The sequence below is a fragment of the Takifugu rubripes genome, chromosome 1, assembly GCF_901000725.2.
Source record: "Takifugu rubripes chromosome 1, fTakRub1.2, whole genome shotgun sequence".
In the NCBI taxonomy this organism is placed as follows: Eukaryota; Metazoa; Chordata; class Actinopteri; order Tetraodontiformes; family Tetraodontidae; genus Takifugu; species Takifugu rubripes.
This window is the reverse complement of record NC_042285.1, coordinates 16,987,818-17,015,489: the sequence shown is the minus strand read 5'-3', so window position 1 is coordinate 17,015,489 and position 27,672 is coordinate 16,987,818. Positions and strand designations below refer to the sequence as shown.

Below are 27,672 nucleotides of genomic sequence, written 5' to 3'. Positions count from 1 at the left end.
TCAAAGAAAAGTCAGATAGTGAGATGGGTACTGTAACTTTTCTTACCTCATCCAGGGAAGTTAAAAGATGTCTGAATGTTTGCAAAAATGATCGTTATTTTAGTGGAATTTTGGAGTGTTACCTGTTTCAATCAAATGCAGAAGTGGAAACGTCTTTTGTAATATTTTGGACGATAAAATGTTTGGAAAATTTAAACCAGAATAACTCCAGATGAGGTGCCTTGGGCATCTAGTTAGGATGCCCCTTGGACGCCTCCCTGGTGAGGTGTTCAGGGCATGTCCCTCCGGTAGGAGACCCCCGGGAAGACCCAGGACACGTTGGAGAGACTATGTCTCTCCACTGGTCTGGGAACGCCTGGGGATCCCCCCGGATGAGCTGGAAGAAGTAGCAGGGGAGAGGAAAGTCTGGGCCTCTCTGCTTAGGCTGCTGCCCCCGCGACCCGACCCCGGATAAGCGGTAGAGGATGGATGGATGAAACCCAGGAAAACATATAATCACATAAAACTCTTCAAATAATGGGTTTTGGCCCCTATTGTATAATATATTTTTAAAAAACAACAAATATGCAGCATTTTCTGCCTAAAACAAAAATAAGCAGGTGAAATGTGTATTTGTCCAGATTTACTTTGGTTTTAATTGGATAGATTTAACTATTAGAGATTATCGTGTTTTTCAAAGTGATAAGAATATGTATTTCAACACTTAAAAAGTCCAAGAGCTTATCTCAATCTTAATAGCAACATACATTTAAAAAGTTTGATATTTTACCAGTTTTGGGCATAATGAAAACCTTCCCATTGTAGCTCTCGTGAAGTTTCATTGACTTTCCAGTTTAATGTGAATATAAATTCCACATGTTTAATAAAGTCTTTCCTGGTGACAGCACTGCCTTCGTATCACCGGAAATTAAAGTAATAAAATTACCATATATTGGCATGAAAGTTGACAATCTGTACCAAACAAACAAAATCTATTTGAGGGCCACTTCAATGGTGTCAAAACATTGATCTCATGGCCCAGACAGACAGTTATTTAACGTCAATATATGCACTTTAATTAGATTGTGTTTTGTGTGTTAATATATCCTCTCCTTATCTGTCTTTTGTCGTACAACTGCTACTTTTTTGTTTATATGCTAAGCAATTGCATTAGATCACTTGAACGACTGTTCCAACAAAATTGGGGGGAAACCTGGACGCTGTCGCCCACCGCGGGAATAAAATGCGAGCACTTCCACCCCCGGCCTGCAGGAGGCGCTCTAACCAAACAGAGGTCCGGGTAACGTGACCTCCACCAATCAGAGGCGGCGCGTGCTGCAGGCACGGTCTTCTTCGCTCGCTCTGCCTACGTCACAGCGGCACCGACCAATCAGGTCCCGCAAAAACGAGACACCGCCAAGATCAGATTGTGAGAGGAGCCGCTGTAGCCTCGCTAGCCGAGCGGATAAAGGGGGCTAACGAACCGCTAACTTGCTGAGGGGACCGGTAAGCTACGTCCGTTGAATGGTGGCGCGCTGCTCGGCCGCCACAAAATACAATCACTGGTGCTTATGATTCGCCGTTTATTGCCTATTTAAACGACGGAGATATGAAACGACCCGACACACAGATAACATGACAACTTTGGAGCTAACGGTGTTGTGGGTGACAGCTGTGCGTTAGCAGTAGCTCGTCAGCAGCCCGGAGCTAGTTTATTGTCTGGTGGCTTAGAAAAAACAATGGTTTAAAGTTCCTATCTAATCATCTCTATTAGGCCAACTTGGAAAATGACCGACACTTTGTGCAAAGTGCGAGTCGTATCTTTGTTTCTAATGTTTGAGGTTCGTAACGGACCTTTGACAGGACTCATTCGCTGAGGTTCGGTTAAGTCAATCGCTATTGTGAAATATATATATAAAACAAACTACGAGAACTTCTGCTCTTAAACTACCATGACGAGGGGTTGTGCAGTGACAGGAGACAGTGGGCGATATCTAAGCTACTCTCTATTAATGACCATACAAGCAGTGATGAATTAAGCAGGACTGCTGTCATTTAAACTCAATTCTTAAGAGAAATAAAATCGAATCTACTTTTCTACGTTTATTTTAAGACGGCGGGATGAAATTACGGGCTTCCAGATGTCATTTGAGAACGACAAGGTCACCGTATGCCTCATTTTTAAGACCACAACTCACAGTTGCCAGACTTTAAATACAAAACGACATCTTATTAAAATAATTAGTAAAGTCCACAGTTATTCGGAATAAGAATAGGAGTAGAATGCAGCATGAAACCAACAGCCAGAACGATGCAGATCTGGTCTCTATTTCATCGTTAGTTGTCCAGTAATAGTCGGTGGGTCGTCTTCGGACGGCAAACCACCATTTTTATAAAAATACAGAAACATCCCAGTGGTACGAGCCATGAAGGGTAAATGCGGGATCTTAAAGGAAAATGAAAGTTAAAGGCGGGAGGCAGAAAACGTTATTTTCCTTTGAATTAATTGCAGAATTCTAAGTACTTCGGCACTGAGTTTGTTTCCTGTTTGCTAGGGATTTAGACCTCCTCTTCCTCCATTCTCAAATGCCAACAACAACAGCCGTCGAAGAAACAGGAGAGTGCACTCGTAAGTGCACATAATCACAATATAGTTGATATTCACCGTGCGAATTTGCAGCACGGGTTTTAAATGTTAATCCATGGTCAGATTTGTCTAGATGATGCAGCACAGTAACAGCAATTGCTAAAAATGTATGTGAATCCTTTCAAAACGTGCCTCGGCTAACTAGCCAGCTAGCGCCAAGTTGCATCCAATGCTAGCTGTTAGCAGCAACATTTAGCTAGCTGCATTTAACAAAAGAAGGAAGATTGCTGTGGTCGTGTGCTCTATATGCTTTTGCTGGCGAATGCAGCAACAATAGTTGCGACTCTGTGGTGTAGTACCTGAAAAGTCACGGTTCTGTACGACTGAAATAAAGTTAGCATGTGTGACCTGTAACGTTAGCAGAAGTTGCCTCTCCTCCGGACGTGTTCGGTACCTGAAGTAGGCCCTTTTGCTCTTAGCATCGCAGAAGTTGTGAGCATCCAGATGTACCTTAATTATACATAATTGTGTAACCCATTCTGTCAGAAACCCACCCCAAGTGCTGGTTTAATTTATACTTGCAAAGACTGGCACATATAGCAACATTTGCCAGTAGAACGTCCCAGTGGTGCTGCTCTGTACTGTCTGTTAATAGTTAAAGTGGGCCTTAAAAGTAAATGAAAATTGATTTCCCCACCTGAAACAGAGATTAAAGTGTTCAAAGTTTAGGAAAGCATATCATTCACGTGACAAAATTGAAACTTGATACTCTCAGTTAAACTTTAATTGTCTTTCAGGTGTCTGACCAGTGACGAATAGAACATTCCTTTTAACCCCAAGGTCAACTCCTCTGGTCCTTTTGGATCATGGCTAAAGATGTAAGTGACTCTGGTTGAGCTTAACCTGTTACCTGTTGAGACCCTTTGTCTCTGGCCAGGTTGCATCATGGAATAATTGTTAATGAAACTCCTGTCTTCTGCTTGAAAGGCTGGTCTGATTGAAACAAACGGAGAGCTGAAGATTTTTGTTGACCAGAATATGAGCCCGAGCAAAGGTACCCTTCATAAAGACGTTGTTGAAAGGGCGCAGTGTCCAACTGTCCCCCTGGTGAACATCTGCTGGGTTGTGGTGGGACAACAGAGGGTAATGGGGCGTCATTAATGCCTCTGGTCGTGTCCTCTCTTCTATTAGATGTTTTCAGTTTGGTTACTGTCCAGCCTGCAGCTGCACCTGTGGCCAAACAGCTACTGCCCAAAACTCTTGGGCCATCAAACGTGAACATTGCAGCACACGTGCAACATATCCCCCACATGGTGAGTGACCCTCCTCCCCTCCCCCCCCACACATGTTTATTAGCTATTCTGTTATATCTGCATTTTAGAGAGATTTAAGCTTTCGCCATGCAGATGCATTGGTGGGTAGATTCACCATCTTACTGTTGTGTAAGCCCGTGTTTATCATTGTGAGGTGACCGGGTGGAGGGTAGGTGGATACGGTGATCCTAAGCTTACCAACTCTACAGTCAGCAGGATTACACCCATCATCCCATTATATACAAGGAGTGTATACATAAAGGAAATCAGCTTAGATAGGAATAGATCACCTGTCTTCTCCTCGTCTTGTATTGTAATTAAAGATTTTAAGTACACTTGTGTTTTCATTGAAGCCTTCCTAAAACTGTTGCGTTCATGCTGGGCTAGATTTCAAAGGCCACGTTCATTCACCTGGGCCGTTTCTGGGAAATTATGGAATCAGTTTATTGGATGATGATTGCCCTGAAGCTCGGCCCCGTTCAGCTTGTTCCTACTGAACTTTGTCCCAGCCAACATTTAGCAGGTTTCCAGCAGCTAGCCCTTAGCATGATGTCAGTCTCTTTGGAGCTGATTCTACTGCGTATCAGTCGGTCCAGGTGCTCTTCACCTTCACCTGCAGGAACCAGATAAACAGACCATAATGATGCTTCTCTCGGGGTGCCAAAGCGGCGCCGTCGGACTTTTCTCACCTTTGGATCGCTGTGATGTCTGAGTCATTTTGTAATGGTAAAACGTTGTCTTGTCATTTGCAGGTGATTGGGACGCCTCAGAGAGCTACAGTATCAAATACTATTTTGGTAAACAGCCCTCACACACCGAGCTCGCAGTTCCTCACTCAGACTCAGCAGTCTGACGCCTCTCCCTGGTCATCGGGGTGAGTCCCCCAGCCCCCCCGGTAATTATCTGTAATTAAGGGTTTGTTGTGATGATGGAATCTGCTTTCAGGAAACGTGGAAAGAAAGGTGAAAAGAACGGCAAAGGCCTGAGGCATTTCTCCATGAAAGTGTGTGAGAAGGTCCAGAAGAAAGGAGTCACCACCTACAACGAAGTGGCCGACGAGCTGGTGGCGGAATTCAGCTCCTCAGACAACCACATGTCGCCCAACGATGCAGTGAGTGCTGCCCCCCAACGCTGCCCCGGGCCCAGTTTATGGCCGCTCTTAACCCCTGGAACCGCTCTGTGTTTCTGAAGCATGTGTACGACCAGAAGAACATCCGGCGACGCGTGTACGACGCTCTGAATGTACTCATGGCCATGAACATCATCTCTAAAGAGAAGAAAGAGATCAAATGGATCGGCCTTCCCACCAACTCGGCGCAGGAGTGCCAAAACCTCGAGGTGAGACCCCCCCCCCCCTTTTTTTATGGTGGAACACTTCTATTCCCAACGCTCCGATTCTCAACGGCGACTCTGCCGACAGGTGGAGCGACAGAGACGGCTGGAGAGGATCAAACAGAAACAGTCACAGCTTCAGGAGCTCATCCTGCAGGTGAGCGCCGGCGCCCCCGGGCTGCAGCCGCACCGGCGCCGCCACGTTGACGGTCGCGCCGCTTCACCTCAACCGTCGTTCATCTTGTTTTGCAGCAAATAGCGTTTAAGAATCTGGTGCAGCGGAACAGACAGACGGAGCAGCAAGCCAACAGACCCCCTCCTCCCAACTCCATCATCCACCTTCCCTTCATCATCGTCAACACCAGCAAGAAGACCGTCATCGACTGCAGCATCTCCAGCGACAAGTACGACTCTTTTCCCTCCTAACGGAGCTCCGGCCCGTCCCGGCTGCTCAGGTTCCACCTGTTGAGGGTGTGATGCGAGTCAACAGCAACATATGGACTCGCTCCTCAGGACCGTCTCATCCGTTCTCTGCTTTCAGAAGCTCTGCGTTGGATTCACGTCTTCCTCTTCCTCTTCTGTCTCCTGCAGGTTCGAGTATTTGTTCAACTTTGACAGCATGTTTGAGATCCACGACGACATCGAGGTGCTGAAGCGCATGGGCATGGCCTGCGGCCTGGAGGTGGGGAAGTGCTCCGCAGAGGACCTGAAGGTGGCCCGAAGTCTGGTGCCCAAAGCCCTGGAGCCGTATGTCATAGGTCAGCCGCCGAGTCGCTCCCTTAGACACCTGACACGCAACAAGTCTGCGTCAGTATCTGAGCAGTGGCGGAGGGTTCTGGCTGAGAGCTGCTGACACCTTTGTTGTCATGGTGACAGCAAAGGCGTCAGCACGCAGGAAGAGACACATCATCCTTATTTACACACCATCTGTCTCGAGGGGCTTCAGCCAAAACCCTTCCTTTTAACAGGAAGAAACCTTGAGCAGGACCATGTGCAGGGACCTTCCTGCTGTAGTGGGAGGGGATAAGGGAGGGGGGGTCAGAGGGTGGAGAGGATTAGATGCAGAAACTTATACTGTAGATGCAGAACAAAGAAGGAAAAGTCCAGTCGTCTCATCACTCGGGTCTAATGACGGTTCTGTCCTGCGTCTGCCACCCCCGACCTCCCGCCTGGGAGGGGAATAGTCACTCCTCAGCGAGAGGAGAGTGGGTTCGATATTGGGGCACCGGAACACGGAGGCATCAGCTTTAACATTCTGTAACACTCACATTCTCCCCCCCCAGAGATGGCGAAGGGGCCCATCAGCAACGTCTACATCACCGGGGGCTCCTCGGCCAACGGGGCGCGTTACCCCGGCAGGTGAGCGCTGTGGCGGATGCTTGACCTCAATGCTTCCTCTGTGACTCCCACCTAACCACGGCTCGCCTCCCTCTCGTAGTGACGGCTGCACCGACGGCACCATGGCCTCCAGCTCCAACGACTCTCACTACAGCGGCTCCCGCGTGGAGACGCCGGTCTCCTATATGGGGGACGACGACGACGAGGACGAATACGACGAGAACGACGACGAAGACTAATCTGTCCGAGCCTCCACGCCCAACAAGCACAGTCCGACAAGCCACCTTCACGATGGGAAATTAGACCTGCTCTGTGTGCTTCTTTGACCTGACCCCCCCCTCCCCCCACACCCGTGTGTCTGTCTGGCCTACTCAGGGGTGTAGATGATTACCCAGGAAAAAACCAACCAACCAACCCACGGAGGTGTTCCTGCTCCCGAAGCCCCCGCGCCGCAGCTCCGGGGGCGCCGTCGTCCAAAGGAACCTGTTGCCCAGCCGACATGTTGGCGTCTTTCAGTCCCCGCCACCGTTCAATAAGCCATCCCGCAACAAAAGACTCTAAAGTCCTCTGCTGTCGGAGCGTTTTCCATGTCCTCCTTTAGGTTTTCCAGTTTTTGTAACGTCGAGCAGCGGACCCAGGTGTTCCTGAGACAGCCAAAGTGTCCGCTGCTGTAGCGCAGCGCCGCCGGGTCTGGGCGGCCGCCGCGGCGACGCCACGTTCCTTGTTTGTGTTCTGGGTCATGATTTCCAGTAGTTCCTCCTCCATTATGTTGGGCTGGCTTCACTCTGTTTTGTTGGCAGCTGCTTTTCCCGACCTCCTTTGCTCGTTTCTTTGTTTTGTTTTTTGTATTTCGGAGTCTCCAGAATTCTCCATCACCGCCCTGTTAACACCTTGGTGGTGTTTCAAAAATAACGGCACCAGCGAGGTAAAGACTTTTCTAACCCAGGCTCCTAATAGGTAAAATAAGCTTTTTTTTGTGAATTCCATATATAAATCCAGGATTGTAGCTTATAGTATCCTTTAGAGGCCAGTGCTGAAGTTAGACCTTCAATTACTATTGATGTAAAAAACCCATAAATAAATAAAAAGATGTGTGATTGCTTAGGTCTTTATGTACTCCATTTTCCAAGGTCTCCCTTTTAAAACTTAGCAACACGTGTATGACTCTTCCAAATACCTTTTCTGTAATCTAATATAAGTTTGCAAATTAAAATAGATTGTTTTAATAAATTTGCATCTAAAGTTTGTGCTTTTTTTAAAAAAAAAACATTTTTTGGAACCACCCATGACGCCGGGTTGCGTATTCCGGATTTTACCCTGACCTTTGTCCCCGGTGGCTCGGGACCTGCCTGTGTGGGCTTTTCTGTTTTTTTTAGCCGCGTCCAAGTGTTGCTGACATGGAGAGCTGATGAGGACCAGCAGGGAAGGTGCTGCCTTTATTTAGTGGAGCGGGTGTTCAGCCGAAGCTCGCACCAGCTCATTTTATTTTCAAATGGTCCGGTTGCTTCACGCCAGCATTGCGAGGACGTGCTGGTCACGCGTTCTTCAAATGTGACCTCTGCTCGGTGCCGAATCTCCTGATTTCTCACTGGATTGTCTGCTGGTGTCCAGCTGCCTCCGCTGGCCCTGATGTTCTGTTTCAGGCTGTGCTCGCGCACCGTCTGGGGCATTAGGGTGTTAGTGGATTACAGAAAGGTGTTGACTCAGGTTTGTGACCGTGTGCGTGCGCACGCCACAGTGGGGCAGCGCTCAGAGCGTTACTGGGATCTGGCCGAGACACCAGTCGCCCAGGTTCTCTCTGCCTTCGCCCCTGACAGGTTAGTGCTCGCGTTTTGTTCTGGTCTTTCTGCGATGTGTCCGCTCGGCACCGCTTAAGAGTCTCATCGTCATGGACATCGGAGGCCTGACCACCGTGGTAGCAAATTCTGCCTACATCAATGCCCGTGGCAGCATCGATGGCACCAATTCGGCGGCAGCCCGTGACAAGAAGTTCCACTCTCGCCTCAAACTGCCCCACATCACCGTGTGTGAGGGCCTGAGGGACACCCTGGATTTGTCCTTTGACACCGTCTGTGTGGAGCAGCCGATCGGCAAGCGTCTCTTCAGGGAATTCCTGGACGCGAACAAAGAGTACCACGGTTCCTGTCGTCTGTGGAGGGACATCGAGAGCTACGATCTGGCGGAGGATTCAGACAGGGCCCAGAAGGCCTCAAAGATTGTTCAGCGCTACATGGACCCCGCGGCCAAACATTACTGCCCGTACCTGCCTGAGGACGTCATCGCGAAGGTGAAGGAGGGCCAGGAGGCCGTCGGCGATGACTTGTTTGCTGCAGCTCTGGCCACGACGTTGGACTACCTACGGGAAGCTCCTTTCATGTTCTTCACGGAGAGCATGTATCTGAAGAGGTTCCTGCAGTGGAAGTGGCTGGAGACACAGCCCATCGACACAGACTGGTTCCTGGACTTCCGTGTGCTGGGGAAAGGTGGGTTTGGGGAGGTCTCAGCCTGTCAGATGAAGGCCACGGGAAAACTATACGCCTGTAAGAAACTCAACAAGAAGAGGCTGAAGAAGAGGAAAGGCTATGAGGTGAGGGTGCCAGTGCTCCTGTACCAGAGGTCTGGCGTAGTCACATCCTATAACCTGTGAAGTTGTGTCGACTTGGTGCATGTGGTGATACAACAAAGACATTTTGTTGGCTTTGTGTGCCCCACACGGAGGTGTTAATCGTCTTTGTCCCTGCCCCTGCCTATTGAGCCGGCAGTATTAAGCCACAGGGTTAGGGCGCTGCAGGAAGCTTTGCAACAAAGCTCTTCTTGAATGGAACTTCTCCGCTGTGTTTCGCCCTTGACTTATCCGCAGCCATAATATCTCCTGCTGAGCCTCAACGAGGGCTGCCGCTCAACATTGTTTTCTATGGCGTAGCTCTGTGACCCACCTGTCCTTCCTGTTGTCCTCCTGCAGGGGGCGATGGTGGAGAAACGCATACTGGAGAAGGTTCACAGTCGCTTCATCGTGTCGCTGGCCTATGCCTTCCAGACCAAAGAGGAACTTTGCTTGATTATGACCATCATGAACGGAGGAGACCTCAAGTAAATTCTGATCATTAATTTATTTAGGTTTCGACGCAGCCGTATAGCCTGTGTTCTATACATCTAGCGGCAAAAATATCCCCCCCAAAATATCTTGACTACAAGAATATTTCCTGTATATAAACTAAGTGGATATGCTATGGTGTTGGAACTCCTCTGTCCTCTTGTCTCTGAAGGTATCACGTCTACCTGGTGGATGAGAACAACCCCGGGTTTGAGGAGCCCAGGGCCTGTTTCTACATCGCTCAGATCATCCAGGGTTTGGAGCACCTCCACCAGAAAAGAATCATCTACAGAGATCTTAAACCCGAAAATGTGCTGCTGGATAACGATGGTAGAAGTGTCCCATCTGTCCGGTTATTAACGTGCCATAAACGGCGGCTAATGAAACCGTTATTTGTCTAATCAGGTAACGTGCGTATATCTGACCTGGGTCTCGCTGTGGAGCTAAAAGAAGGAAAAACAATGACTAAAGGCTACGCTGGGACACCAGGTGGGTGAAAACAGTCATTTCCTGTTTGTACTAAATGTGTTGTCGTTGGCCTCTGAGCAATTTCTGCTTTTCATGCAGGGTACATGCCCCCAGAGATGCTAAAAGGGGAGAAGTATGACTCGTGCGTGGATTACTTCTCTCTGGGAGTGACTCTTTTTGAGTTCTTAGCTGCTAAGAACCCCTTTAGAAACAGGGGGGAGAAGGTCAGTTGCAAATAAACTCCAGCAAAAGTTAGAGCTCCAGAGGAATAGATGGTGTCTAAGTCCACCCGTCTCTTGCTCAGGTTGAACGGGAGGAGATGAAAGAGCGCATGCTAACGCGGCAGGTGGAGTACCCGGACAACTTCAGTCAGAATGCAAAGTTGCTCTGCGAGGGGCTCCTTGCTAAAGAGATGGACAAGAGGATGGGTTTCAAAAACGGGTGCTGTGATGAGATCAGAGCGCACCCCTTCTTCACCGACATCAACTGGAGGAAGCTGAATGCAGGTAACGCCAGCTGTGGTTCGTTTGCACTAAGAAACCAGACAGAATGTCCTCCTAGATTAAAGAAATGCTTCCCCTCCAGGAATTCTGCCTCCCCCGTTCGTGCCCGACCCCAGGGTGGTGTACGCCAAAAGCCTGGACGACGTCGGCGCCTTCTCCTCGGTGAAGGGGGTGAACCTGGAGGATCCCGACAGGAGCTTTTTTGATGAGTTCTCCTCGGGGAACATCTCCATCCCCTGGCAGGAGGAGATGATTGACATGGGCATCTACAGAGAGCTCAACGTTTGGGGTCCCGAAGGCGGGGTCCCGGACGACCTCCGCAGGGAGTCCATACTGGAGCAGCCAAAGTCGTCCACCTGCTGTGCGTCGTAGAGTAAAAACATCAACCCCAAATCTTCCTTCAGAACTTTATTTCCACAGTTTGAAGAATGCGTTTAGATCCAATAAAAGCCACACGCGTCCCCTTTTCCTCTCTGGCTGCTCTCCATCTGCGTGCAAATGATTAGATTTAAAACGCAGTTTCAAAAGTTTGTGGGCGTGTTTGGTGCAGGAATGTTGTCGTGCGCCTGCAGGACCATTCAGGGTCGTTCCTGATTGTGTTCCTCTGGTTTTACTGCAAAGCTCAGCCAACAACTAAAGGGCGAGGAACACACACCTTCATGCTTCTGGAGCAACGTTGGACATTTTTTCAGGGTTGTCTGTCTTTGATTCCTTGCATGAATAGCCGAGAGCAGAACCACCTCCTAAGACTTTTATTAGCGTTTAGTTGAATATAGAGACACGTTAACAGCAGATCCTTTTATTTGTTAACCACTGCAGCAGTTGCTGGTTTATTGTGTTGAAAAGTTCAAATAAAATAGCTTATTGAAATGATGAATGGAGTCAGGAGTTTCGTCTGTCTGGGAATGTGATTCTATAAATACAATAAACGTCTTTCAACTGGCAGGAAATTTGAGTTTGATCATCTTGAAGGTATGACCTTTAAATCCTCTCCCTCACTTCTTGGCTGTGGCCTTGTAAATCCTCATTTCCGTCTGTGGGATCTCGGCGACCAGCGTGCTGTTGAAACTGCTCTGAAATCTCTCCGCGAAGCTCAGGTCCGACTGGAATCGCATCTTGTTGGCCCACAGCAGAGTCGTCCGACTCCCCGGCCTGCAGAAATGATGCATGGTCTTCAGCAGCTGCCCCAGGTTGTCATGGTGATAGACCACGTCGGCCGCGAGGACGTAGTCGTAGTGGTACGATGGGAAGGGAAAGTCTCGCTCCAGGTCCTGACCCCAGGTCAGAGCCACTACCTGAGGGGTGTAGCGGGATCTGCCCTTGGTGTTCCTCAGAAGGTTAAAGGTCAGATTAGACAGGATGTCTGGCAGGTCGGTGGCTGTGACCCAGGCGCCTGAACAAGAGGTCACAATGACAAGGTGGCCACACAGGCAACAATCCATTGGTCCATTTGTAGCATTCAAAATGTCAGTTTTGCTGCAACTAGAAGGAGTTTAATCTTTTCTGAGGCCAATTCAAACCTTTGAATCTGTACAACATCCACAAGTTCCACTCTGGCTTTTAAATGAGCGAAGAGACAGAGGAAACTCTTCTACAGAAACTGAATATTAATGCTGGATGTGATATTTCACAGAGAATAAAGTGATTCTGACAGAGGGACCAAATGACGTCAGTCTCTGACAATGGCTTTATCTCAGCAACTAGCTTTGGTGTGGGTGGTCTCAGCCGTACAGACCCCCCACTGTTTCTCTGGCTTTAACCAAGAGGAAGCGTGGGGCATTTTTCACAAAAAAAAGAGGAAATCACTAAATACCACTGGATGACCAGTAAAAAGTGCACAAAAACATTCTGTCTGAGGCAGGTTCCGTGTCTACCCGGGTACTGTGACACGGTTCTGTGGCGATTCCTCATTCTGCAGTTGCTGCCGGGCTTTGACGGCATGCCAAATAAATCGTCCGCGTCTGGGACAAATGACATTCCCGCGTCACACAGAAGTGTAGGGAGCGTCAGCGCTGGGTTTAGAGAGATGTTCTGGTCTCTAGCTTTGCTCTGGATAGCGTAGAACAAAATGGCATCCTGCATTTGGCACTCATGGTGAGAGCTTGACTCAAATATGAGCCAAGCAATCCCAAAGACCAGGATCACACTGGCTGGCAGGCATTTGATCATTTGGAATAATGTGGGTGGACACATGGCCTGCTTGGCGCTCCATGTCTGCAAGGCTGCTGACCCCTGAAATAGACTCACCGAGCAAACAAGCCACTATTGACAACAGGCCCGTCCCAGCTCCGATCTCCAGCACCGCTTTGTCCAACAGATTCACTTGTTGCTGGTTGTTCTCCAAAAACTGGCACAACGCTATTGCCTGCAACACAAATCCCGGTTAGAAAACACACCCATGTGTGCAGAGACGCCCCCGGCGGTGTTGCTGTACCCCGGGCCAGATCAGAGCGCCGTACGCATCCATCGACTCGTGGATGCTGATGTCCTGACCGGCGAAATGAAAAGATTCCTTTCCCAGCGCGAAGTAAACGCTCGGCTCCCAGATGTTCCTCCTGTTCAAGGCTTCCCCTGCCATCGCCTTTAGGCCTGTTGAAGAGAAACTGGTTACAGTTCCAGACACCCGCTGCACCGACCAGCGCGGTTTAACCCCAAATTACCCTCATCTGCCTCCATCAGTTGGTTCCCCTTTTCTTGATCCGAACCTTGTATTTTCGTGGGTTGACTGATTGGGGTTGGTCTCTGCATGATCTCAGAGTTCTGGTAAAAGCTGAGGAAGGAGAAGGTCACAAATGTATTTACACACCAAATCTAAAATATTCAAAACCCATATCTGTGGATTTATAAGGAAACTTCAGCAGAGAACTGAGATTTAAGAAATGAGAAATAGATTAAAAAAGAGAAACCGTTTTTAAGTGATAAATAAATGGTTTGAAAGGTGCCCAAGTGGACCAGATTTAGTCTCCGTGTCTGTCGAGCTTATTCCAACTCCAGTCTGGAGCCCAGACACAGCTGGTTAAACCCCTGGATTGACAGCAGCGATCCAGCAGAGCAGTCCCCCCCCAGTGACACCAAACCAGCTGAGAATCAGTGTAAATATGCAGATAAATATTAAGGAATAGGGCAGATCGGTCCATATTTCCAGGTAATCCCACTTTATAATTCATTTCTGTCAGATATCACATACCTGCACGACTGGCCGGTCCTTTATTCCTCTGTTCTTACTGTGTTTCTACATCCATCCTCTCAGTTCTAGCATCTATAAATGCAACAGGGCGACACACCCCCTGGGGTGTCAGGGGTCTCAGGCACCCACAACAAGCAGAGAAACAGATTAGTGTTGACCCGCCCTGACCCCTCCCAGGACTGGAACATCAACGCTGTCATGTTCTGGATGCGACGGTGTGTTTGAGTTTCTCATTACTGCCTCCTCAGTGTCCCGGTGCACAGGTAACACAGGAACAGGAAATACGTGCACATTTGGAAAAGGGGAAACTCCGAAGTTTTGTTGGAGACTCAGAAGAACTTTGAGATTCCCTCCTCCTGACAAGAGATGCTAACATTTCAGCTGCTGACACAACTAAATGCGAAGGAAGGAAGCTGAGGAAGCTGTGCACACTCACACCTGCGCGCTTCCTCCTCATCTCTGGTTCTCCAGTTGGCCTTGAAACCGAGCTGAAAAGTTCTACACCGTAGTTGCAGTTGCTGCACCTCTTTACCCAGAGATGGACGTGACCTTGACCCACATGACATTTGGCCTCATAAACAGGTGATTAGCGGGTTTCAATACATCACCATGCGTTCAAAATAAAAGGCTGGCGACTGTGATTGTATCAGAATGCTCATCCTCACATGTCAGAACTATGAAAACAGGTGTGAAAAACCAATAGAGCTGGGAAAGGTAACACGCTTTCCTCTGGTGCAGCCAACACGGTCGACGAGGGGGAAAGAAATGGTCCCGGCAGCAGCGCGAGTGTCTGTGCGTAATGCTGAGGCTACACACACACACACACACACACACACACACGCACACACACACAGAGTCAGACAGCTGGTTGTGCTGCATGAATATAGAAAATGACTCATTGTCATCAAAGCGCCACTGACAGAAGCTGAAACTGGATCAGCAGAGCAACAGAGATCTGCTGCCTTCATCGAACCTGTCGACTCAATCAGAAATGATCGCGTTTGGTTTCTTGAATTAATGAACCTGTTTAAAACAAGCACATCTGCCATCGTCTGTCCATCCGTCATCATCTGCCGCAACAACGGAGAGCGAAGATGTTGCAAAGAATTCCTCCAGTAAGACAAACTGGAGCTCTGCGCTCAACCAGTCACTTCTTAAATCCAACTAAAGCCCATTTCTCTGGTGAGGGGGCGATGTTTTCCTCCCACGACAGCCCAATGTGGCGAAACCTGACACGTTGTAATGTTCGGTGCGGATGTGTGTTGACTGTACATACGAGCAACATTAATTAAACCAGGAGGATAAAGAGCTGCCAGTCATCGCCTCAGGCCGGCTAATCCTCGCGTTCACATTAAAAGGTCAGAGCAGTCGCGCATGCTAGTGGAAAATGAGTCACACCCAGCAACATGTGAGCAAAGGGAGGCTTTAAAGTAGCTGTGCATGCTGCACAAGTGAGTGAATGCATCAGTTAGCAGGTGTTAAGCTCCTGTAATTGTCATGGGGGAGGTGATGATATAAATCCAAATGGGCAGGAGAAACACCCAGCGTGATATCTGAGACGTGGATGAGAGCGGTCATAATCACCGGAGAGAGTTCTGGGTGGAGCCGGGTGAGCCTGCTGCATACGGGGGCAGAGGGAAGCAGCGGTTTAGCCCCACATAATGAGCTGCTTGGCCTGCCATTGTTTCCCCATAGACGCTCATCTGCGTTTGGCCCCGGCTGGTGGCAGAAAATCCAGTCTCCATTCTCTGGATTATCAGCACTAAAGCCTGGGGGCCACATGACACGAGAGGCCCGGGGTTGGCTCCTGCAGGGGGATTTCAGGCTTTGTGATGTCACAGATATTCTGAAAAATGTCAAAATGGGTCTCAAAAGGGAATAAAAAACAAATTCAAAAGCAAGAAATGTGAAAGCCTTGTAAAGCAGGCCTTAAAAGGCAGCAGCAGTCATGGCTCCCAGCCCAGTCTAACCAGTTTGGCATGAAAAACTCAATGAGGACGAAAGAGACCGACAGACTGCGCAGGTCAAAGTCCAAGGTCAAGCATTCTTCTGGATTTTATTGAATTCAAAAATAGATTGTATAAAAGTATAAGTAAAAGTATAAGTCAGTCTGAGGGAACAGAAACAAACTATTAATAACTTTGAAGTTTCTAGGTGGCCTAAAAACTGTGTAAATCCATGAGTAAAGTCAGGTAGAGAACGTGTTAAAGAGAAGAGCCCCTTGTTATTGACCGATTTTATTCTTTACTGCTTAATACTCACAGGCTGACACACATGTGGCACTGTTGTCTTCTGTCTTCTAGCTTTAGACATTGTTGCAATAGTGGACAAACTAAATGAAGTTATTTAGACTGGAAGTTACCAGAGGCAGGAGCAGATCCAGCACTGTGCTCATGTACACGTGCATCCGTGTGTGTGTGGATTGCTACTACGTCCTGCTTCCTTCTGCATCACTCAGCCAGGATGAAGATCATCCCACAATCAGTTCATAAATAACACAGACACAAATAATTCAAATAAAACAAAACATTTATTTAATGAGTTTAACAGGCACATTAAGCTTTGTTAACGCCTCATAGTGCAGGCATCCAGTCATCATCATCATCATCATCATCATCAACAACAACAACAATCGGGCCTTATAACAGCAGAAAAATCTATTTTTCTTTACAGAGTCTATTCCATTTGACAAAGTTGAGTTAAAAAAATAGACAAAAACATATTTGAATATAGTGCAAAATGAGCATAAGCTCCTGTCAGGAGCGTGACGTCAGTTATTCTGGGTGGGAGCAGATGAAGGCCTCGGTTTCACTACACCTTAGGTCGTTAAACTTTCCATTTGCTGAAAGTATAAAAGGAAGACAGCATTGAAAGAGGAGAAATGTGCAACACCCCTGTTTAAAACATCAGAAAACCGGGTGACGTCAGCCCTACCGAGCAGTTCCACACAGTTGTCGACATTTGACGTGGGTCTGGGCTTCCCTGGGCGCCAGTCAGCGTAGATCCAGGAGGAACCATCCAGCCAGACAAAGCGGCCGGTCTGAAAGACGGAGGAGTCACTCACTACTGTCACACGCACACTGGTGAAATGGTGGCGCGGCCAAACCAACACACCGTCAAATATCGGAGTCCTCCCACCCAGACGTGCGTCGGGGCCCCGTTGGCGCGCAGAATCAGGCGCATCACCTCTCTGTGCAGGTGCTGGCTTGTGATGGAAGCCAGGTGACCGCCAGCAGAGAGTTTTTGGCAGAATACCTACGGTGGAGTTCAGTAACAGTAGCGTGAGAGCGTGCACATCACTTTGGAAACATTTGGTGCTCTATCGCTGAGGGGTTCTGTCCGAACCTCAGCATTGCGGGCCGTCTTTGGCGCTCTGAAGAACCGGTAACACCTGCCATCATGGGAAAAACCAGGACAGTGGTGCCCCCCTTTGGCTGAAAGGCGGAATTACAACACATTCTATTTATGTCAGAAAGAAGAATCTTTTCCACGCTTCAATCCAACACAGAAGCAGTTAAAGATGATATTTCTGGCTTCTAGAGCCACCGTACTCTGGATTTCCTGCTGGTCCTCCGGCGCTGGATCAGCCTCCTCCACGGGGCCCTCGGCAGGAGGGCCGTCTTCTACCATTGGCCCGGGGACCTCATCTTTACCTGGCGACATTCCCAGAGCCACTGTGACGAGAAATGCAAACCGAAATTACCCATTCAGATGTGTGCATATTATTCACTTTAGTTCAAATATTTTTTTCTTCCAAAAGCAATTTTTCAGAGCAACCAAGCATTTGAACAAAGACTGAACTGTTGAAATCTACCTGCAAGACTCAGAGCGAGCAATGTCAAGGTCTTCATCTTGGCCAGTTTATTCCAGAGTAGAAAATGTGGCTCCAGTGGCTGCAGCTGGCGTTTAAATGTGTTTGGTTGTCGGATTAACAACTAAAACTCCTCCTGTTAATAACTGTTACTTGTTATCTTATCGTATGAAAAGTACACGTGACTGCTTTGAGTCCTCTTGGCCTCTTAAACTTACAAATTAACACGTGAGCAGAGAGCAGCCAGTCTGATATCAACCCCGACTAACCCTAATAACCCCCTTAGTGTACCTACACCAGGTACACACATAAACTATCATTATATCCTTTTTTTCTATTAAGATATAAATCCCAGCTTACTTTTACTTTTATATTCTTCATTCTTCTTGATCTTGTTTCATTATTCCTATAAAATCATCTTATCCTTTCATCTGGTTGTCTAGAATCTTTCATCATGTTAGTGTTCATCTTATATTAAATCATTCTTTTGATCTCAGTTAATTATTTAAAAACCATTTTACCAATATCGTACAAAATGTGGAGCCCGCTCTTCTTGATCTTGAGCCCGGGCCCTTAATGGGAGGGACCTTTCCGCTCCCCCACACCCCTCAGATCAGCAGGCCACTGCAGCAGAACCCCAACCCCAACTTTCTAAGCTGAACTTTAAACCATATAATCCTCATAGTCTTGTGTGGAAATTGATCAAAATGAATAAAATATTAATAAAAAAATTTAAATTACACTCATGTCATTGACATTGAAGCAGATTCTATAAACTCTTGGGTCATCAGGGTTCCACACATGCTTCTGTGGCTTTACAGTGTTTCATGTAAATATTGACAGGATTTATTACCTCACGTGTTGTTGTTGTTTGTCTGAGATTTCATTCACCTGATTCTGTGACCGGCTGAAGCTCCAGAGAAATAACTTTATTATGTCTGACATATAAAACAAAGAGCCTTTAGACTCTTAGTCAAATGACCTGATTTTGACCTGCTTTCCTCCCTAATCCACTGATAATGCCAGTGAATAATATCACCACACGTCATAAAATGCAGAAACTTCACCTGCAATCTTTTGCAAATTAAACCATGAATACAAACGTGAGCACGAGTTCAGATGAATCCGAACGACTTTGTCGCTCATGTGGGATTCAACTCAAGCCTCCTCGTATTTTTTCTCGACGCTGCTCTCAGCTGTGATGTGATGTGAAGCTGGGAGCTCACGTTACTGCTGACAGCTGCAGGGGGGCTGCCACACACGTTCTGTCATTCATGTGTGCGGCCAAACACAGCATGCTAAAGCTAGGAGAGCTAACGGGCCCAGAGTCTTTATTTGATATGCAGATGTTTCCTTCAGAGCAGTGATTTAAAAAAAATAAAAAAGACATTAAAATGGCTGCATTCCATTTCTCTTTTTTCAGTTGCAAGCCATCTGCAGACCGGAGCGTCATCACAACACGGCTGCTGTCAGTCGGGGAATCTCTCTTGTTTAATTGCATCAAAAAAATATTGCCAATATGGTCACATGCTAATTAAAACATCGAATACTGGGTTGTATGACTTGACACTACCATCTCGTATCATATTTTATCATCCAGTATCATATCGAACATGTTTGTGTAAAGCCAGCAGTTGTCGTCATGAATCTATGTGCACGAGTGTCACTGTGTGTCACATGACATCAGCGAGGCAGCTGCCGGCCGCTTGTGAACAGGTGCTGCTGCAGATATTACCCTCAGCTTGTCTCTCCCGGCCTGTGCTTCTGCACACGTGTGCGTGCGCGTGTGTCTTTGTCTGTGCATATGCCCACAAATGTATCAGCATGTGTGCACATTAATGAGGACGCGGGACAATGTGCTGCTGTGTGTGGAGGGTGCTGGTGAGAAACCCAATAGCCAAGGACACGGTAGCTCAGCCAGCAGCTGTCCCGTCTCTGCACCTTCTCCGCTGACATGTAGGGAAAATGGTGACCAGTAAGATGCTCATGATAACATTCAGAGAGGAGCACAGGCGCCCACGCTTTTACTCATTTGATAATAAACATGTTATCCACACAGCAGTTGCCTGCAGAGCAGAAGAAAAGGTGAAAACAGGAGAAGTGGCGGCTGCAAAGGTCTGCTGAGTGAAACATGTATTGGCTGATGCAGCAGAAAATGAAATCCTGGACAGCAACACGGTCCCAAACATTCAGTTATACTATTCAAGGGTGAGAAAACTGTCCGTCTCACCAAGGATGACTGTGTTTGGAATGTTGCTTTAAGCAATAAAGACACCTGATTTAAGGGGAATAAAATCATCTGGAGCTGCAACTAGAGATGATGTTTATTACCATGCAGACAAATGTGATTCAGCCTCGTAGGTTCTGCATTTTGTTTACATGCTGACATGAATACTGGAGGTTTTTCAACTTATGTCCCTCCAGAATCCGACACATCCAAAATTCAATGAGCTTCTCCTCTGTCCAACATCATTTCCTGAACATTTCACTGAAATCCCAGAAACACATACAAACAATGATGGACCTGTCTTTATTAGTTTAACTCTTATTGGGTGACCTTACGCATTAATAAATATTATATATAACGAAGATGAAAGTGAGCCTATTGTCAATTCTAATATACTATTTAATGTTATACTATATTTCCAGTAATCATTGCTTTAGATTCATAGGAATCAGAATTACCAGTAACGCACATCCAACCATTGGAATTGAACAAAGAACTTTTCCTATAAATCAACTGTACGGTCATTAAATCAGTGAAGAGCCCCCCCAGAAACCCTCGGGAGACTTTTGCATCATGCAGAAGGTCCTGAATGATAGTTTTGATTGTTATTTGAGGCTGAACTTGCTGCAACCTGAATAAACCGTAACCAGCCTCACTCTGTTTCTGACAGCAAAGTGATTTAATACAGTCCGAGGGAAGAAGAGGGAGAAATAGCCGCACCAATCTCGACAGCGTGACCTCCACAGTCATGGCGGCTCGCGGTGGGCGGCCTGCGCGCGCTCCCCGTCAGTTGTCGGGGAAACGGGAGCGCGCACGGGCGTGCAGCAGCAGAGGGTCAGAGAAGCTGCAGAGTTTTGGAGCCAAAGGAAAGTTGATGCTGACGCTGCTGACACACGCACGGAGCTCCGCACGGACGCCAGACCCCGGGAACAGCATGAAGATGTTGGCGCTCCTCATCACCGCTCTCTGCTGTGAGTTTAGCACGTTTGTGGAGGGGGAAACAGCTCGAAACGGAAATTCTACCACTGCATCTTAGATTTGATTGAAAAAAACACTCTTTCACTGAAGAGTTCAGTGCTGCCGATGTTGTGCCATTTTTAAAAACTGTAATCAAGGGTTTTGAAAGACAAAAACTGCTCTATCTAGTTATAACTAAAGGTAAACAAAGGATAATAAGGATTTTTCATAGCAGTTAATCTACTCAGGTAATATGCAATATATACTATAAACAGCCCCCTCAAACTTTAAAATAAGCTTGAGGAACAGTCATGTTATCTTTGCTAATTTACTTGGGATACTACTACTGATTAAACCTGACTGCTCAACACAACATATTTCTGATGTTATAAAAATCTATACCAAACACAAGATAGAGCATTTTTGCTGAATATTCTGACATCACCTGAATCAAAAAAATACAAATGTTAAAGTACAAAATCAATCAATCGGTGAGTGGTTTGAGTGAGTGAAGCTTGTTTAACCTACACACGTGTGGGGAGGGTGCAGCAGAGCCTGGTGTGGTGTGGGGAGGGTGCAGGGGTGCATCAGAGCCTGGTGTGGTGTGGGGAGGGTGCAGGGGTGCATCAGTGCCTGGTGTGGTGTGGGGGGGGGTGCAGGGGTGCATCAGAGCCTGGTGTGGTGTGGGGAGGGTGCAGGGGTGCATCAGTGCCTGGTGTGGTGTGGGGGGGGTGCAGGGGTGCAGCAGTGCCTGGTGTGGTGTGGGGAGGGTGCAGGGGTGCATCAGAGCCTGGTGTGGTGTGGGGAGGGTGCAGGGGTGCATCAGTGCCTGGTGTGGTGTGGGGGGGGTGCAGGGGTGCAGCAGTGCCTGGTGTGGTGTGGGGAGGGTGCAGGGGTGCATCAGAGCCTGGTGTGGTGTGGGGAGGGTGCAGGGGTGCATCAGAGCCTGGTGTGGTGTGGGGAGGGTGCAGGGGTGCAGCAGATCCTGGTGTGGTGTGGGGAGGGTGCAGGGGTGCAGCAGATCCTGGTGTGGTGTGGGGGGGGGGGGGTGCAGGGGTGCAGCAGTGCCTGGTGTGGTGTGGGGAGGGTGCAGGGGTGCAGCAGTGCCTGGTGTGGTGTGGGGAGGGTGCAGGGGTGCAGCAGTGCCTGGTGTGGTGTGGGGAGGGTGCAGGGGTGCAGCAGAGCCTGGTGTGGTGTAGGGGGGGGGGGGGTGCAGGGGTGCATCAGTGCCTGGTGTGGGGAGGGTGCAGGAGTGCAGCAGAGCCTGGTGTGGTGTGGGGGGGGGGGGGTGCAGGGGTGCAGCAGAGCCTGGTGTGGTGTGGGGAGGGTGCAGGGGTGCATCAGAGCCTGGTGTGGTGTGGGGAGGGTGCAGGGGTGCAGGGGTGCCTGGTGTGGTGTGGGGGGGGTGCAGGGGTGCAGGGGTGCCTGGTGTGGTGTGGGGAGGCTACGATTGTGGCTCTGATGTTTACACTGAACGCTTGTGTTGCTGTTTGAAGCCCAGATCTTCAGGCGGATGGAACTCATCACATGAGATCTCAGCCTTTTAGGTTGAAGATGGCCCCTGAGTGACCTTGTTGTTTATTAGGCTGAGAGGAAAAGGCCCCTCCAATCTGGAGATATGCACTTGAAGTTGCTGTGGGGATTTTCAACAGCAAACATTTAGCTTCATTTCATCTTCTGTGTGTGTTTTTATCTGTGTTGATTATTGCTGAGGAGGACTAAACGTCCTCAGAGTGACGCCGAATCCTCAGAGCGGATACACAAACGTGTGATTGATGCCATTAGTTCAGAAAGTATTTTAATGGCGCATTCAAGTCCTCTGAATATCATTAGACGTTTTAAACCAACAGTATTGAGGACAATTACGTCAAAGTGATATTTGAGAACGCTGCAAGAACACTGTGACGTAATTCAAAAGGGGTGTTAGTGACATAAAGCAAGTGTGTAGCCTGTAACAAGTGTATGGTGATGACATCTGTGTTTGTGTGTGATTGAGAGAGATTCTGCGTGTGTGTGTGTGTGTGTGTGTTTGTGCCAGCTGAGAAGTATAAAGTTACTCCTGTGAAGAGCTGCTTTGTCTGCAAAAGAAAAGCATACTGTCTCCACACACACACACACACACACACACGCACACACACACACACACACACACACACACACACACACACACACACACACACATGCAAACATGGAGCCTGATCCCTGAACCTAAAAGAGGTTATCAGGTCAGGATAAAACAGCCTGTCAGACAGTCATCCATCACCTGCATTCCTGCACACCCTCGTTCCTGGTACCACCAGGCTAGAAGGACGCATGCACACACATTCTTCCTCTCTTTCTGTGCATTGTGTGTGCGTTCGCAGACATGTGTGACATCTGTGGAAATGAAGGTTGAGACAGTAAAGATTTAAAGGATAAGTGACATACGTGGAGAGACCCACCCACCTCATCTATATCATGATGTTTCATACAGAAGATATGAGCCTGTCAACTGACAGGGTTCAGTTTCACGACTGACCTTTCACCCCTCCAGGTCCTGCTTGCCTGTCGGTGACAGTGAGCAGCAGCAAACCCAAAGTGGAGGTCCACGAGCACACGGGTGAGGGGGCGCTACACTCACACACTTTAACACACTTTCAATACAATCATGAGCTCATGGAACCGAAACAGTTTATCCAGCCTTCGGGGGCCACACACGACCCAGGTTTTCGGCCGTAACAGCAGAAAACAGCAGAAAATGCATCATATTTCTGTCCAGCCAGGTAGACATTGCTTTCATCTGGGAGCTTTTCTGCCTGGTAGGACAGAATAAACGGCTCAACAGCGGCCCTCGAGGACTGGATATGGGCACCCCGGGTTTACGGTCACTGCACACAGTGGATGAGAGCTTTTAGTTACTTTTCTTTGAAGGTAAAAAAGTGTAATCTGAGGGTTTTGTATTGAAATGTCAATTTCCTTCTGTTCCAGACGCTGTGCTCTCCTGTGAGTTCAGGACAGAGAAAGATCAGAACCCACGAATCGAGTGGAAGAGGACAGGGAAGGCCGTGACCTTTGTGTACTTTAACAACAAATTCAATAGTGAGTGATGTTCTAAGTGCATCCGATGGGCTTCATTGGGCCACTTGGACGTGGTCAGCCCGGTCCGTCTGAGCATTTGTCTGTGGACGTGCAGGTACGTACGCTGGGCGGGCTAAGATAGACGGAGCGACGCTGACCATACACGCTGTTACCCAGAAGGACTCGGGGGAATATCGCTGCGAGGTGACAGCCAGCCAGGACCACGTCAACCTGGGCGAGGCCTCCGTCACCCTCAATGTCCTGGGTATGATGGGAAACTGTTTACTGCTGTGTCCCTAAGCTGTGTTTCTTTCTTTATGATAACATATGATCTTGAGTTCCCTCTTCTTCATCAGTTCTTCCTCTGTGCCCCCTCAGTGCCGCCCCACGTCCCGTCCTGTGATGTGCCGAGCTCGGTGTTTGTGGGCTCCGGGCTGGAGCTTCACTGTAAGGACAAACTCAGCGTCCCTCCAGCAACGTATCGCTGGTACAAAGACAACAGGGCTCTGACAGCTACGGCAGACACTCCATACGTCATCGACATGAGGAAAGGAACGCTGGTGAGAAAATACTAAAACGCACTATTGGGAGAATGAAAAAGGCTTTACACAGATTTGTACCGATTGTTGATTTAAAAAAAAAATAAAATGAAGCCCTTCATCTTTGTTTGGAACAGAAATTAAACAGCGTGTCCAAAACTGATTCAGGGATGTACCGTTGTGAGTCCTCCAACAGCGTGGGGGCGCCCAAGAGCTGTGTAGCCCAACAATTACAAGTCCTAGACTGTAAGTGCATCATTAATGCCTCATTTCCACTGACTGATAAATAATCAATTCCTGCTCCTTCATGTCCTTCTAGATCCACTGTATATGACAATTCTGATATCGGGAGCTGCAGTTTTTGTGGCGCTTGTCCTCATCTGCTGCGTCTGTGTCTGTGTCTGTCGACGCAGAGGCTGCTGCAAGGGTGAGTAGTGGGACAATGTTCAAACACATTATAAAGAAATGAATAATAATCACAGAATAATCAGAGGTAAAAGCTTGGAGGCTAAATTAAAACCCATAATAGGCAAGACAGCAGGAAACATTTATTATTGCTACTAAACCTGAAAATGAATGAAACACAACCACTGTTACATAATAAAGTGGGCAGATTGCACCTGGAATGTGTAACGATTGCAAATCTGAGTCTCAGAGTTATATTTTTATGCAGATTAGATGATGAAGGAGGGGGAATGTTCAGATTTTTACTTCTTACATGTGGCATTTGAGTGTTTTAGAGAACTTTTAGAGTTTTTTTTCATGGAAACAAATCTCCAGAATCTGAGTGATGCTCTTCTTCTTTGTTGTTTCTTTGAACAGAAAACAAGAACACCAAAAGGTGAGCTTTGAAGCCCTCAGTATGCTGTTCTGTCTGTTATTCCCCGCCTCTCCTCATGTTCCATGCTTTGCTTTTCAGCTCCAAGTCCTTCGGCCCCGTTCCTCCTCCTCCTCCTCCGATCCATAACGTGAGTGTTCAAATCAAGGTTGTTGCTGTGGCTGGTTTCCTGTTTTGTTTTCCATTAAACCTCTGCTGATTGGTGGCTGATCACACCAGCCCGCCTGATTAGAGGAGATGATTCCGTCTTTTCCTCTCCGCAGCTGAAGCACTACAGACAGACTCACTCCTTCATCATCTGAGGAGGAAAAGCTTTTTTCCACCTCAACCTACGGGGGACAGCGTTTTCTGTGGCGCCGTGACGCCGCTTTGCTGTTTTCTGGGACAGATGGAGCCACAAATATCAGAAAGATTTCACTCCTTTATTTAGCAACGGTTGGAAATATGATTAATTTCTACTCAAACAAGAGAAAAGTCGGGGTTTCATATAGATTATATTTTTCCACTCTTCTAGTTCAGTGTTATCTATGAGCAAGTGTCTGTTTATGACGACTATACACAGTATTTTTAGGCTTTATATGATGCTGTTTGTTGTTTTGTATGTATCTTGGACTATATTCTCTTGTTATTTTTGCATATTTTATAAACATAGATGTTTGTGCACTGAGCCCATAATGTTTTTCTTTGCTTGAATTTGGCTGTATGAGTTTGAAGAATGTGAATTCAGTGACAAATGAACAGGTGTCTGCACACACTGAACTGTGCTCTGCAATATTTTTAATCTTTAATGCTGTTTTGATCAATTTAATGTGTTGATAATAAAAGAAATCTGTTACAAGACGAATGCACGTTTGGTTGGTGGGTTGATACATGTCACAAAGGTTTGTTTATAGGAGCACTTTTATATGTGGTGTGTAGTGTTATGTTCATCTCTGAAATATTAAAAATATAGCAACTTTTATCCTTAAACCATAAAATGTCTCTTTTGAGTCCTTCTGAGTAGACAAGTGTTATAGTCTTTATTCCTGCCCTAGTCCAGGTAAAACACAGGCAAACAGCAAAATAAAGCCTCTTTGTCACAGCATGAAGTGCACTAAGCACGAAGGAGGCTCTTTAATTTTTTATAAATTGTGTTAAAAAGAACTTTTTCAGATTTATTCCAGACCGCTATATTTCGCCACTTCGTCATTTAACCACCAGATGGCGCTCCTGCGCGTGTATTGAGGAAAAGTTGCAAAACGTTGAAAAACGTGCCAGTGCAGCCATTGCTTTTATTTATGCTGTTACTTAAACCCCCTGAGCATTCGGGGAACACCCCCGGTTTGGCCAGTATGTCTGCATTTGTGTATTATTTCTGTTATTTAGGGTTTTTGCAGCCCCTTTCACAGGCTTAGCTAATGCAGAGCCTATTGTTTCATCAGTAAATCTGAGGCACAAGAGGTTTCTTAGGTTTTTTTCCACCACTAAATGTTTTTGATAATAACATGTTTTGGGAAAATACCAGTTAATAATACAAGTCTATACTTCACCACATTTTCCTTGTAAACCCTAAATATCTTCCTGGTAGCTTGATTTAAGGCTGACGTCAGGCAACAGAAACTCACAGGATGTGTGTGTGGTCCATCACACACACATCCACTTCTGGTACCGGTTTTACAGTTCACCAGCTTCTTTATACCATCTTTCCGTAAGTCGTGTCATTGCACCACATCACATCACATCACATGAATAATTAAAAAAAATGCTGTTAAGAATGATCATATGTGTGAAGACATGAGATTAAATCTGACAGGAGGCAGCAAAACACACACACACACACACACACACACACACACACACACACACACACACACACACACACACACGCACACACACACACGCACACACACACATGCAAACACCCAGATGTGGTGGAGGGTTAATTGATCCTGGCTCGCCAGCAACAGTTTGTGGTTCCCTTTGAACATCTTAACAGGCCTTTTTTAATGGCTGCTCGTCCCGGTTTACAGCTCGGTGGGACTGTTACATCACACTTTGTAAATGTGAGCTTCCGTGTTGGAAAGTGACAGGAGAGGGAGTGTGAAGATAAGCGAGAGAGAGAGATGTGAGTGGAGTGTGAGGGGGTGGTGGATGCCAAGTGGAATCTGTGTTAGTACCTTTGTTTTCTCAGATGTTAAATTAAGCTTCAGAGCTGGTTTTCACCGATGCGGCCACGTCCTCCTGCTGCAGAAGAGCTCCACAACGGTGCACTTTGAGCTGCCGTGAAAGCATCAGGAGCATTTCTCACCACTGAAGGGTTGGCACGCTGCTAATGGAAGACTGCACAAAAGCCTCACAACACAGCAAAACTCTTTTATTCTACACTACACTTCCCTTCTGCCGGTGCTTAATTGTGAGTTGTCTTGTTTTTTTTCCCCTTCACCCCCCCCCCCCCCCCCCCCC

The 27,672-nt window shown here is 47.4% G+C and overlaps 5 protein-coding genes across 8 annotated transcripts; 3 read left to right on the top strand and 2 right to left on the bottom strand.

Annotated features, from left to right (window-relative positions):
- The first annotated feature begins 1,340 nt into the window (after positions 1–1,340).
- Positions 1,341–7,791, top strand: LOC101080178 (transcription factor Dp-1). Of its 3 annotated transcripts, none has more exons than XM_011608208.2 (13): positions 1,367–1,485; positions 2,535–2,608; positions 3,364–3,444; positions 3,554–3,620; positions 3,758–3,879; positions 4,632–4,753; positions 4,825–4,990; positions 5,071–5,217; positions 5,300–5,368; positions 5,464–5,615; positions 5,803–5,969; positions 6,495–6,570; positions 6,650–7,791. In XM_011608208.2, exons 3-13 carry the CDS (start codon positions 3,433–3,435, stop codon positions 6,786–6,788), a joined length of 1,239 nt encoding a protein of 412 aa, XP_011606510.1. In that variant the 5' UTR covers positions 1,367–1,485; positions 2,535–2,608; positions 3,364–3,432; the 3' UTR covers positions 6,789–7,791. The 3 variants fall into 3 exon arrangements, with proteins under 3 accessions (XP_003961776.1, XP_011606510.1, XP_011606515.1); XM_011608213.2 differs by lacking the exon at positions 1,367–1,485 and adding an exon at positions 1,526–1,544; XM_003961727.3 differs by lacking the exon at positions 2,535–2,608 and having other exon boundaries at positions 1,341–1,485.
- A 596-nt stretch (positions 7,792–8,387) lies between these two features.
- Positions 8,388–11,576, top strand: LOC101061321 (rhodopsin kinase-like). Its single transcript, XM_003961729.3, has 7 exons — positions 8,388–9,136; positions 9,512–9,639; positions 9,816–9,973; positions 10,049–10,132; positions 10,211–10,335; positions 10,416–10,617; positions 10,697–11,576. Exons 1-7 carry the CDS (start codon positions 8,438–8,440, stop codon positions 10,984–10,986), a joined length of 1,686 nt encoding a protein of 561 aa, XP_003961778.1. The 5' UTR covers positions 8,388–8,437; the 3' UTR covers positions 10,987–11,576.
- mettl21cb (methyltransferase 21C, AARS1 lysine b) lies at positions 11,571–13,881 on the bottom strand. Of its 2 annotated transcripts, none has more exons than XM_003961788.2 (5): positions 13,802–13,881; positions 13,275–13,384; positions 13,049–13,203; positions 12,862–12,979; positions 11,571–12,007 (listed from the first exon to the last, which is right to left on the bottom strand). In XM_003961788.2, the coding sequence occupies exons 2-5, from the start codon at positions 13,360–13,362 to the stop codon at positions 11,610–11,612; spliced, it is 759 nt and encodes a 252-aa protein (XP_003961837.2). In that variant the 5' UTR covers positions 13,363–13,384; positions 13,802–13,881; the 3' UTR covers positions 11,571–11,609. The 2 variants fall into 2 exon arrangements, with proteins under 2 accessions (XP_003961837.2, XP_029704949.1); XM_029849089.1 differs by having other exon boundaries at positions 13,320–13,384; positions 13,802–13,838.
- A 2,431-nt stretch (positions 13,882–16,312) lies between these two features.
- On the bottom strand, positions 16,313–18,135 carry LOC115251305 (lectin-like). The gene is made up of 7 exons (XM_029843064.1): positions 17,973–18,135; positions 17,616–17,748; positions 17,353–17,475; positions 17,147–17,235; positions 16,916–17,056; positions 16,736–16,841; positions 16,313–16,643 (listed from the first exon to the last, which is right to left on the bottom strand). The coding sequence occupies exons 2-7, from the start codon at positions 17,650–17,652 to the stop codon at positions 16,576–16,578; spliced, it is 564 nt and encodes a 187-aa protein (XP_029698924.1). The 5' UTR covers positions 17,653–17,748; positions 17,973–18,135; the 3' UTR covers positions 16,313–16,575.
- Positions 18,136–20,654: 2,519 nt separating this feature from the next.
- Positions 20,655–26,202, top strand: jam2b (junctional adhesion molecule 2b). The gene is made up of 10 exons (XM_011608239.2): positions 20,655–20,810; positions 23,330–23,395; positions 23,764–23,874; positions 23,969–24,118; positions 24,232–24,413; positions 24,530–24,638; positions 24,712–24,819; positions 25,215–25,233; positions 25,312–25,360; positions 25,494–26,202. Exons 1-10 carry the CDS (start codon positions 20,714–20,716, stop codon positions 25,530–25,532), a joined length of 930 nt encoding a protein of 309 aa, XP_011606541.2. The 5' UTR covers positions 20,655–20,713; the 3' UTR covers positions 25,533–26,202.
- Positions 26,203–27,672: the final 1,470 nt, after the last annotated feature.